The 12890-nt window shown below is 42.1% G+C and overlaps 1 protein-coding gene across 3 annotated transcripts in view; it reads left to right on the top strand.

Moving 5' to 3' along the window:
• Positions 1–4094: 4094 nt before the first annotated feature.
• Positions 4095–12890, top strand: part of csnk1da (casein kinase 1, delta a) — a 32187-nt gene continuing 23391 nt past the window's right edge. For all 3 annotated transcript variants that reach the window (XR_013968993.1, XM_080856867.1, XM_080856868.1), the window contains exon 1: positions 4095–4546. Coding sequence is in view for 2 of the 3 variants with exons in the window: in XM_080856867.1 (XP_080712993.1) it covers positions 4471–4546 (76 nt within the window). In the remaining variant the exon portion in view is untranslated. The remainder of the gene's footprint in view (positions 4547–12890) is intronic.

The following is a 12890-nucleotide window of genomic DNA, read 5'->3' as shown; positions in this document are numbered from 1 at the left end:
TTAGAAAATAAGTATGGTTCTCAGCCATGCATCAAAAACACTTTGAGCAAATGAAATGATTGTCCACTTTAGTTGTTATTGTGTAGTTTCCAAAGGATTCAGGGGTGGCTACTGGCTAGGTATAATTTACACAGGCAAACTGAGCCCCTCACCCACTCAAGACAAATCAGTCTTTCAAAACAGGAATTTGAGCAAATGGAAGGCACCATATCCCCACAAGCACAGGACAGGTGGCTGGAAGAGTGTGAAGGGTCACATAACAATCTGCCTTGAAAAAGTCTTTGTTGAGCACGTTTACCAACTCATCGCTTTTAGGCCAGGGGGTATTCCAAGCACATGGTTTACTGATAAACCTGGGTGGGTTAAGTCAGAGTAAGTGGTAAACCTCTTGAAAGAAGAGCCCCAAATGGCTTTGTTTTACCTGGAGAATGGAGCCATTGGGTTCTTCTGTGAGGAGGTTTAACCCTTACCCAACTTACCCAGGTTTGTCACACTGTAAAATGTTACCAGAGTTTTACAATATTTTACTGATATATTTCACAATAAATCATCGTAATGTTACTTTACAGGCTTTACCTGTAATAATCACAATGTCATGTTGTAATGTAGACTTTACTGTGAAATCAATGTAGACACAGTAAGTTACTGTGAAAAAAACGATACTGGGATTTCACAGCATTGTATAGGGTTATTTCACAGTAAAATACTCTATTCAAATCATCCTTTGAGATAACCCAATACATTACTGTAAATTTGAATTGCACTTGAACTACTCTGTATTGTGGGTTCAAGAAGAGACAGTTGGATCATCCACGGTGACTACAGACGCAGGCAGCACATGATAGAAGAGCGCGAAGGTGGATACAGCACATGAGCTAGAAGCTAAAGGTAAGGTTGACAGAGCTTGTCACAACTCTATAATAATAACGTTTCTAAACCTGATTGTTCAAATCCTTGATTGTGATTGGCTAAAAGCCGTTGTAAAATCCAGCATTACCTTACAATTTGACCTGATTACATTCCATATTACTGCGCAGCGAATGGCAAGGCATTCATATAGCGCATTTCATACCCAGTGTTCCATCTGGCTATTGCGTTGCTTCAAGGGTTGCGTGGCAACGATTTATTTAGGAACTATAATTTTTAGTGGCGGAAGAATGACGGTTTATCATTAAACTGTTGTTTCTTAAATTGAATTGTCTTTAATTATGAAACCATACCAAATATGTGTAGTAACAGGTTTAGAAAAGCAATAAGCCCCGCGAGTCCGTGCTTTGCGCTGATTTTAGAACAGGTAAGGGGGTTTAACGGCACTCCGCTTCGCGTCGTGCCTAACAACTCCCTTACCTGTTCTAAAATCAGCGCAAAGCACGGCCTCTTGGGGCTTATTGCTTAATTTAATAACGTTCGTTGTCTGGGTTAGTAAATGAACGCTCTTTTGGATCAAGGTCAGGTCACTTAATGAACCACTTTTTAAGAAATTCCAAAAGCTGTTTTCTCCGTGAAGCTTTGCCTCACAGAGAAGAAACTTAGCTATCTTTGTAAAATTCTAATTGTAAGTTTCCATTTAACCTTAATGGTCTCCACATGTCAATTCTAGTCATAGTGTGTTAGTTATTTGACGGAGAATACTCGAATTAGCGTGAAAGTTAAAGGAAGCTAACGTTAGCCTCCAGCTGCAGCAACCAGCTAAGTCATTTTAAACCATTTTTTCCGGCGAAGATTTTCCTCACAGACAAGTAATGTATAGTTGTTTTTGATGTGTAGTTGTTTTGGAAAGCCCAAATGATGTGTTCTCATTTAGTGCTGTGCACATGTCCAGGTATAGAGTGTGTAATTCGACTGAGAATACACAAATAAGCGTGACAGTTATAGTAAGCTAACGTTAGCCTCCAGCTAAGTAATTTTAAAGCCATTTTCCCCGCCAAGATTTTCCTCACAGACAAGTAATGTATAGTTGTTTTGGAAAGCTCAAATGATGTGTTCTCAATAAATATTCTCCACGTGTCCAGGTATAGAGTGTGTTATTCGACTGAGAATACACAAATTAGCGTGAAAGTTAAAGTAAACGTTAGCCTCCAGATGCAGCAACTAGGCTATGTCATTTCAAAGGAGCTAATTTTAGCCTCCTGATTTGCGTTGCTTATATCAATCTTGCTTGGCTTTCAATACTAACTTATTTGGTGCATGTGCCTTGGATAAACAATGCCATATTAAATCTGTAAAACTGAAAGTTGTCTTTGCTTATTGTGTACAGGTGCTTCTTGGGCATCAACCCAGAGCAAGGCTCGAAGAAGAGGCGTGGAGGGATAAATGCAAATGTCAGCACACTACAGAGAAAGCTTGTCGACTTCGAGTGGTCATTGTAAATTTGTAATTGTTTTTGCATTTTTTTTTTTGTAATTGCATTTCATTTTTGTTTATATTGTATATGTTCCGAAGTTTTGTTTATATTTTATATGGTCTGAAGACAGACAGAGTTATTTAGGAGAGTCTACGTTCTTGAGTGTTGTGTGTAATTTGAGTGTTTTAAACTTTTTTCATTGTGTATTAGGATATTGATTAATGAATTTGACGTGTTTTTAACTTTTGCTTTTTGTATTTGGGTTTTGAGTTCTAGGGTTAGGGTATTGAGTAATGAATTTGACATGTTTCAAACCTTCAGTAATTGTTATGTAATTGGGTATTGATTTTTTGCGTGTTTTTAAACCTTTTTTATTGTAATGTATTTAGGTATTGAATAATAAATATGACGTGTTTTAAACCTTCATGAATTTGTATGTATTTGGGTATTGAGTAATGAATTTAAAAAGTTAAAATTAGTATTGTCTTTGTTCTTGCTTTGACTTTTAATTTAGCAAATCCAAAGCACATTTGTGTGATAAAATCACAGTTAACAAGTCAAATGTGCAGTACTTACATTGTAAATGTACAGTATAATGTACTAGTTGCATAACTTAAGTTTTACAGTAAAAATACTGTAAATTATATACAGCAAGACGATGTAATTCCACAGCTACATACTGCCAAATCACAGTAATCCAATGGCATTAAACTGTGAAATTACAATATACTGCTGTAGTTGCATTGCATTTTACTGTGAAATTTTTACAGTGCATTACTGTAAAACATGTGCAGTAAATTACTGTGAAATATTTACAATAAATTACTGTAAAATTACCGTGAAATGAATGCAATTATTAGCCAGTAGTTTACTGTAAAATTACGGTGAAATATTTTACAGTGCACTTAACCACGTTCTTGGAATACCCCAAGCTCTACATTTTTCATATTTGTTGTTCTGTTTGACAACTCAAAAGAATCAGAATTATTTTATACATACTTACACATACAGGAAATTTACTTGTTGTGGTTGGTGTGGTAATGAATGTGGTAAAAGTTAAAAAAAAAACAATTGGCCTACCAAGCCTGAAACAATATAATGTACTATAATGTACTGGGTTTAACATTGTGCCGCAAGGACTTTTGTGTAGTTTGTTGAAGAAAAATAGATTTCGCACAAATAAGTCCCCTAGGAATACCCTTCTAATATGAAACAACATCAGAGACGACCCTGAGAACAGCTGTCTAATCTCTTTGCGGACCTTTGAAAATGTGAAACCTGTAGTGCCACAGTTTGTTGTGTCTGTTTGCTCACATGGGCAATAAGCTACAAGTTCACACACACACACACACACACACACACACACACACACGCACACACGCACACACGCACACACGCACACACACACACACACACACACACACACACACACACACACACACACACACACACACACACACACACACACTTATTTAATTGCAATGAATAGAAAAATAAAATCAATTCGATGAGCATTTTTCCTAAATAAACGAGGAGGCACTGGAGCCTTGGTTTAAAATGCTGTCTGGACAAAAGACACCCTGACAATTCTATTGTTGTTATTGTGCAAGCCCTGCCTATCCCCTCCCCCTTTGCCTGCCACTTTACAGTGTTGTACTGTTGCCACGGGAAGTGATGTCAGTGCTACACAGCAGATTATTCAACCGATCTAGTCAGCAAAGCTATTCCACAGGCAGAGAAACACTGAGAACCGAGGAGGCACAAGAGTGACGGGTATATTCTGACAAATCTACCTTCATCCTTTACAAATTATGAGAGAATGTGTTTTAAAATAGCAAGAGCATAAAGTTCACACTTAACCCTCTCCAGGAAGCCCCGTATTGCGGTTCTCCGAATTTCGGAATGTTTTAAAACGATTGGTGAAAACTGGAGAATCGCTGGCAGTATTAGCAGGATAGCCACCTATTATAAGGAGGGGATACTTGAAGACAGACTGGAGGAGAGACATTGAATAGACGTGTCTAAAATTCTTCGTACATTTGGAACAGAAAAGGAGAGGAGCTGATAGATCGTTATTCGTTTTGTACAAGAGCTAGCAACATTGCTAGCTGTTCAATTTCGCCAGAATGGAATTGAGAGTTGGAAACCGATACAGACTTGGTAGGAAAATCGGAAGTGGATCATTTGGAGACATCTATTTGGGTAAGTGAACTTAATACAAACATGAACGTTACCAAGCTTCCTTTATGTTTGCAGCATGTTCTATGTGTATATTTGAGCAAGTTGTCCAGATTTCCGATGAGTTTGCATTACATTTTGGTTAGATTCTTCGTCTAGTCTGCTGGCGTAGCTATTAGATAATGGTGGCTAACATTAGCTGATAAAGGGTCTTCGTAGCTAGCTCGCTTAGTTGTAGAAGGGGAACGTTAATGTTACCTGGCTAGATTACTTCACGGTTGGCTACCGATGGTACGACTCTCAGGTATGAATTTAGATACCCCTTGCTTAATCAACCAGTGCTTGTGATGTCAATGGTATCGCCATAAGTTACATTTGATCTCGAAATCGCAGCAACATTCACATTAGCTTACTGTTAGCTAACCTTAGGTGGCTAGCGTTCTTGCTAACCGAGTTGTGATAATGTAATAATATAATAATAATATTGTTTAAACGAAAACTGGACGATTCAATAGCTTTCTGATAAGGTTGCCAGGCAAGCGATTTTGCAGTCGGCTATTTTGTCTGTCCAGCTTCCTATCTATTACACCAGGCAACCGATAACGTTAGTGTACAAGCAAATTGACAGAGTCTTGTCTGTTTGGTCGGTACGGACTCTTGATAGATGTCAGATTCAAGTATCTAACGTCAGCTAAATATGATGGATAAGCAGATCGTCGTAGCCAGCTCTCTTAACCCCAGGTATCGAACCATATAAGCGAAAATATCAACCATAGCCTGTTAATTATGTCAGCAGGGGGTTGCTAGCCAACAAGTCGGCCGTCATTATAGCTTGATGGCTAACGTTAGCTGTCAGTGTATAACGTTATCCAGGAGTGTGTTGGATATGATCTTGCATGAAGAATCTGGGACCAAGAGAAATCGACACAATAGTATACACGTCGTAACGTTGCTCAAAATCTGAAGTTCGGTAACGGCACCAAAAAGAGTATGCAAGGTTAACACTAACAATATCAAGGGAAGAACATGGATTTTAACGTGAGGCCCACACCATCTCAATAAATACACAAACCCAACGTTAATGATTTGTAGGCTACTTAGTGCTACAACGAGGAATTTGTTAATATTTAGGTCTCGTGAGCATTGTTGTGAGACTCAGCTGTGGCAAGCAGGAATTATGGGTACTCGCTCGCTATCCAGCTACGCTCATATGAAGCAACATCATAACGACACTTAACTAAGATGATTACAATTTCATGGCTCAGCTGAACTTAAAGATCTGCTAACAGTAATAGCGGCCAAAACATTTTTTTTTCATTCAATTAAACCATTAAGTTAAACCAACATATGTTATTCCTTTAAAGGACAAACATGACTTCACTACGCATAACAGTACAGGGTGCTCTAATCGGTTTATCGTAACACAACACGAACATTTTCACTCCCAGGTGTGGAAAACCCCATTATGTGCGTACTGATGATCAAGGGTTTTGAGTTCATTTGGGCAATGATCTGTTCTGGGACAATTAGCACCCACCATGCCCTCCCCTCAGGGAGGCAGTTTAATAGGCATGCCTCCCCTTCCAGCTGTCAGTTATGTTGAAAACGCTGTTATGAGTCCTCTGCTGTGTGTGTATGTGTATACCTACGGTCTTGTAAATCTTTGGGAATGGGTTTGCAATGTATTTACTCTAAATGTTGTGGATTTTTAGAATTTTGGGTTATGTCCAGTTATTCCATTCTTTGTTACTGTGTTTCAGTACCTTCTGCTGTTGTGAGAAGCTGATACATTTTCCAGGAAAAATATTTTTCTTAGTTCTATACTTTAAAAAGTGGAACCTCGTTTACAGTGTAGATTAGACCAGGGTTAGCATTCTAATTGCTCTTGGATATCAGCCTCCGGTAGCTTCCTATCATATTGGCTAGGACACTTGGCTACTGGTCATGTATTACAAAACAAATAGGCTGGTATAGTGGACTTTAAACACTATCTTAGTTAGATATGCTGGAATAATTATGATTACTGAACACACTGTCTAGCTTTTCAGAGACATAACATAACTGATTATTCTATGACAAGGGAAAATAAATCAATTTAATTTGACATGAAGTGCGTCTGTCTCTGGTTAACTGTGTTGGGGGCGAGGGTGGCAGGTGTGCACTCAGATCAGTTGTTTGTTAGAGGAAAGCATCCCATTCTTCCATGCTAGCTTGCATAACCGGTTCAAAAGTGTAGCCACTTGCACTTTAAATTTGCCCAGTGGCCGAGGAACGGTTGCCGTGGTGAATTGCTATAACCGGACTGCTCACTATAAATGTCAGTGTACAGTAACAGTGCATTCAGTGGCAGAGATGCTTTGAGAGTCATTTGTCCCAGTTACACATCAGTTGTGGAATGCTTATTGATGGCAAGGCTCTAGAAAGCATTTTTTGAATTTTAGATGTCATTACCTCTGCCAGTGAGGTTATGTCTGTCTGTCTGTCTGTCTTTCTGTCTGTCTGTCTGTCTGTCTGTCTGTCTGTCTGTCTGTCTGTCTGTCTGTCTGTCTGTCTGTCTGTCTGTCTGTCATGACACTTGGTGGTGTTGTGTAGCACGGGCCAAGGAAGAATCAGTTACATTTAGGGGTGGATCATTTATTTTTTCACTTTTGTTAACATTGCAAGAGCGGGCTCTTTGCCTTGGTGGAGATCTATGCTATCTGAGTGCCCCTCTATTTTGTATTTTGTGTGTGTGTGTGTGTTAATGTCCTGCGCTTTCCTGACTTCCTCAAGCTTTATTTGATGTTCCTGTGTACAAACCGGGATCTATGAAATGGACGGGCCTTACATAAGTGACATCCCTCTTAATTCGCTGTCAACTTTTTGTTCGTGTTTGATTTACACGGCTCAAGGTTCCTTGGAAATGGCTGTGATGTAATATTCACTCTAGCCATGGCCAGCGAAGTAAGCCCAGGGGCAGGGGGGGATTGTTACAGGCAGCTGCTTTCACTGGGCCTTTCTGAAGAGAGTCTTTGCTGCATAAACCTTTTATGGAGCTTTTTTTCCCCCTTCTTTTTCCAAGCATGGCAGTGAAATTTTGTTTTTAGGGTGTTGTTGGTAGCGTTCAATGCGTAATGCACTGCTTAGTGTGACCACCAGCTGTATCTGTTTGGGATCATCCACAGAGAACTCTTACGCAGAGTGAGACGGCGTCAGAGGAAAAACACTTCACAGCCTGCCCTCGCTGCACGTGTGTTTTTCTGCACTTCATGTTCTAATGCAGTTCCTTTTTCTTTTCTCCTCCCCTCCCCCATGTTTTGGTCGACAACCCCTCCTTTGATCAGGGGGGCCAGAAGTCATGAGCTCACCACTGGCCACATCTCTGCTAGTACGAGCTGTACAGTTTTTTACGGTCCAGATTGAAGGAAGTGATGTTACTTTGCCGTGTACCACTTTTGGTCCCTTTTCAAGAACACTGTAAAACATGCATACATGCATACATGCATGCACGCACACATGCACGCACACATGCACGTCAAAGCAGACCAAGAGGACCAACTAACAGCTGGCGTTCTCTGCCATGATCAGATTGCCCAACCCTCAGACGTGGAGGGTGGAGCCCCTGTTGCACAGTTCATGACAAACAGACCAAAGATGGGGACTGTTGTAAATCAGATCGCGTGCCCTTCCGTCCTGTGTTGGACACTAAACTCTATAGCCTAGATGGAAATGTTTGCCCTTGTCATAGGGTATGGTTACGGGATTTGCATCGGGTTATGGCTCCTTGTGAGGGATCCCTGGCATGGGTCCAGTCTTGCCTGTGGAATTACTAGCGGCTCAAATGCTGTTACGCAACCGTGGTGATTCAGCAGGTGCACGGTGCAGCAGCCGTGGCCATCCACTTACGGGGCGGGCTTACGTAAAACAGCTCCCAATCGCCTCCGTCACACCTGGGCAGCCTCGCTTACTCCAGACGGGGCCGAGGGGAGGGGGGTTGGGACATAAGCGACACGTACAGTCTCTCTCTGTCCCGCTCAATCAACAAGCCTCTTAAACAGAATAGTGCAGCGTTGGCTTTTCCCCAACGCACGTAGGGAACCAGATCGGTAAGGACACCGTACTCTCAAAGCCGAGGGTGTCAACACGTGGACGAAGGCCTTGCAAGTTCGTCCTCCTCGCATGAGGATTGTGGTAATATGGTCTTGGTGGTGTAGTCAACAGGAACTGTCAGCACTGGCCCCTATAGATGCCGCTGGCAGCTTGCCTGCATGTGGCTCTCCTTTTTCTTTTTTTTAACTTTGTCTTTATTGATAGTAGGACACAGATACATATTGTGCAGGCAATAACAGGAATGGGGTAAAAACACACATGGGGGAAAGAAGTAAATGGAATTAAAATCATAAAAAAAAGAAAGAAATACAAGGGGGTGGGGTGAACCAGGCCTATAACAGGACGAGACTTTACAGGGGTGGTTTTCCTTTAACAGCAGAGCTTCTATATTTCCCCTTCGCACGTGGACCATGCACTGGTTTGGTCGCGTTTTGAAGTTTCGGTTCCTTGTTTGGCTGTTTTTTCATGGTCTATTGCTGCAAGCACAGAATCGTATGCGATTCCTGTAGTTACTTTAATAACTCATGAAAGTGTCTCATTGTGAACTGAGGGCATTGAATGTAAAAACACACGGTCCCTGGGGGGCCTTTGAGTTATTTGGTATTTCAAGCCACTTCCCTTCATAACTCAAAAGACCCCATCCTCCCCAGTAAAGCAGACATGTGCTCACTGACTGATTAAAAAGAAATATCATAACATGTCTGTTCACCCCTCCCACACCCTGCTGGTAGAGCTTGCATCTCAATTCATGCAAAGTGCACACGTGATCCTGTGGACATGGGTAAGATGATTGCAACCAATTTATCCTGCAGACAACGCCAGGCCCCAGGCCTCCCCAGAGAGGGCCCCAAAGCAGTGGGCCGAAGGAGCGAGGGAAAGGGGGACGACTTGCAGGCCAGTGGGGGGTGGAAGGAGGGAGAGATGGGCGCCAGCTGCTTGCAAACACTGGAGAGGGAGAGGGAGAGGGAGAGGGAGGGAGAGAGGGAGAGAGAGAGAGAGAGAGGGAGAGAGAGAGGGAGAGGGAGAGAGAGAGGGAGAGAGAGAGAGAGAGAGAGAGAGAGCGCGAGTCAGGGTCGGGCCTCTGATCTCACAAGAGGATTGCGCCATGGCAGGCTCATTCCCAAGAACAATGAGGTTTTATGATTTAGTTTTTTGGACCATTTTGGGCGAAATTAAGACTTTTTTTGTTGTTGTTTTTGCTGCCGCTGTCAAGGATTTAGAGGGCCTCTCTTGCTTGGCCTGGGTTTATGTACTGGCTGGATCATCAGATGGAACAAAGTGGTTGCAAGCCCCTTCCTGTTTACTTTAAAGCGTAGTCTTCCCATCACATTAGCAAATGTCCAGGGATGAACCACTGCCTTAAGACTGAGCAATTTTGGGCTGTCCAAAACGTGAAAGAAACGTGATATCTTAAATTGTGGCTCAAAAACGGGGTCCTATGTTGCACCGTGAGAGAGGTTCAAGGATTAAAGTTGCCACGCTCTTGCGACCAAAGACATTTAGAATAACCATCTCACAGTGCGATTGCTGGTACGACCTATGTTTGCAAACGAACCAATAGGAATGCAGCTTGAAGTGATACTGATGTATCATCACCACTTTGAGAAGCACTTAGCATGGAATGAAACATTAGAGGAAATTTCAGCTTCCGGAATTGAGGCTGATCGTACGTTCTACATGCATCAAACTTGATGTCGTACCCAAGTTCATTAGATCCATATTGCACTGTGTGGCTCGCAATAAACTTATAATAAGATTGCTGAAATCTCAGTCTGTAGATGCCTTAAGCGGCTTTCCCAAGATTTCTGGAAATCGCTGCAGTAATAGACTCAATGAGATGGTTGTGACGAGCGATGTATGATGGGTTATTGTGTGTGTGTGTGTGTGTGGGTGAAGTGGTGTGGTGTGTAGTATGTCAGTTCCCAAACATGTCTGAACATGCCCACTAATCTCAGACTGTTTTGAGATTCTGAAGAACTGCCATTGTCTCCCCCACCCCCAGCCCGAATGTGTTCAGGCAGATCAAATTCCAGTTTGTGACGTATTGATCTCAACATGTTCCCGTTCTCTTCCCTTTAGTAGTCGCCCAGCCACGTGACTTTTGGTTTGTTTGTTGTTCTTTTGTCAGCCTGTAGCTGCTGGCTTCCAAATGCACCACAAGAGATCAGAATCTCCAATTCTCTCTGCAGAGATGAAAGAGAGTCTGCCCCATCAGGAAGTGCATGTCATTGGTTTCACTCAGGAAACCTGGGGGTGGGGGGGGGGGTGTCTGGTTTTGAGAGACAAGGTGGATTTTAAGTGTTGTGTGTCTTGTTTGGTGTGAGGAATATATGTTCTCTCATGGTTTGGGCATATGCACCTTCACTGACATAAGGTTGTCTAGACTTGCACTGTCTGAAGCATTATGCTTACGTGCTCCTACCCTCAAACATTTGATCGTGTGTGTTTTCCCTGTCTCAATGTGGGTCTTTAAAAAAACGAAATAAATAAACAAAGTGAATCTGAGCAGTAGAGACTGGCTCCCCAGTGATGTGTGAAGGACTCTCCATGCCCACACCAGTCCCTCCCTCCCCCACAATAGACCTGGTTCAATTTAGATGGAAATAAGGGCCTTGCTGTGCAGGTTAGTGCACTGGGAGAGTGGGATGATAAATCCTCAAGGCCCACTCCACACCTCACCCCTCCAGGAAGTTGGGTGGTTTGGCCAATTTGGCCATATAAGGTTCACCGTGGCCCTCTTTCTTATACACAGTCTGTTTTGGCATCGTACAATCTTTTAAATATCATTCGTGCAGTTGGGTGACTAGTGTTTGTGCACACCAGTAGACGCCAGTAGTGCGTCTTGGAAACTTGAAATGTTAGTTTTCGCACTTCGTGACAATCCTGATTTGGTTCCTCGGATATGTAGGTGATGTTTACCACAACAGTAGGCAACCTGTTCTCACCTGACACCCTGACTGAATGTTTAATGGGTGGCTTGCCAATGTCAGTGGATCACTTTCCCAAAATATGGGCTTACGTTCATTCAGGCCTGAGGTTGATCGACGGCACAAAGTGGAAACCTCCTTAAAGAGGCTTGGATGACTTGTTTGCTGGCCGTGGGGCAGTGCGGTGTAGGGTTGTATTTGTTTGAATGAATGGTAGAAAGCCACTTAAAGGTTTAGCTGGGGTAGAACATAGAGTTCACTGTCAGTGCTGCTACACTGCTCAGGACATCATGAAGCAGAGAGAGTCCTTTGAACCTTTTGTATGACATCAGCTGAACCGTGTGTGTGTGTGTGTGTGTGTGTGTGTGTGTGTTTTGTGTTTTCAGCTGTCTGAATCTGAAGTCTTAACATTGGCTTCCAGCTAGTTACAGAATAGATTTCATAACGCTGTGACTATTTATAAATCATTGAATGTTTTAGACCCGAATATATTTTTGATATCTTTAAAGAATATAAACCGAGTAGGGCTTACATCCAGGAACTCAGGGGATGTAGTGGAACCCTGTTTCCAAACTAAGCAGGGTGAAGCAGCATTTAGCTTATATGCTGCATGCAACTGGAACAAACTGCCAGAAGAGCTTAAATGTCCCCAATCTTAATTAGATTTTCAATCTTTATTGTTCCTTTTGGATATTCTTTTTGCTTTTTTCCCCCAACTTGGTATGGAATGTGCTGTATCATTAAGCTTGCTTTGCCTTACCTTGCATGTTAATATACTCTCAGCCGGTGGTGTGTAAAACCAGCCAGACTCGTTGTGGAATCAGACGCTTCTCGTTTAGCAGGAAGGCACTCATGTTGCAGTAGTCATAAATACACATGTCACTGAACCTCACCTTAACTTCGGTGTCAGAGAGCCAGAAGCAATATTTGCCATTTAACCGTTTTGGAAACACACCATTTACCGTAAAAGGTGTGGAGTCCTTGGCTCACCCCTGGAATTGAACAACGGAATGTTTTCCATCAACGTAGCAGCGTAGGTCTGTTGAAGGTGTAATGAAATGTTGTAAAAACATTTTGGTGTAAGATACTAAGAATGAAACCCTATATTTTCACAATCACATTCTATGCCTCTAGTCTGTTTCAGGCAGTCTGTTTTCATTCTTTTGTCTGTCAGGTACAGCCCACAGAACTGTCTGAAAAGACAAATTGCATTACAAAAATCACAAGCTCATTGAGAACCATTTAAAAGCATGCCTTCAATGACCTCATGAATGTTAACTTAAATAGTTAACCATATTGGGCTAACCTCTAGGCCATACTAAACCCACTGACTCTCATATCCTCATTACTGC

This window comes from Sprattus sprattus (assembly GCF_963457725.1).
Source record: "Sprattus sprattus genome assembly, chromosome: 18".
NCBI lineage: Eukaryota > Metazoa > Chordata > Actinopteri > Clupeiformes > Clupeidae > Sprattus > Sprattus sprattus.
This window is presented reverse-complemented; position numbering and strand designations above follow the sequence as displayed.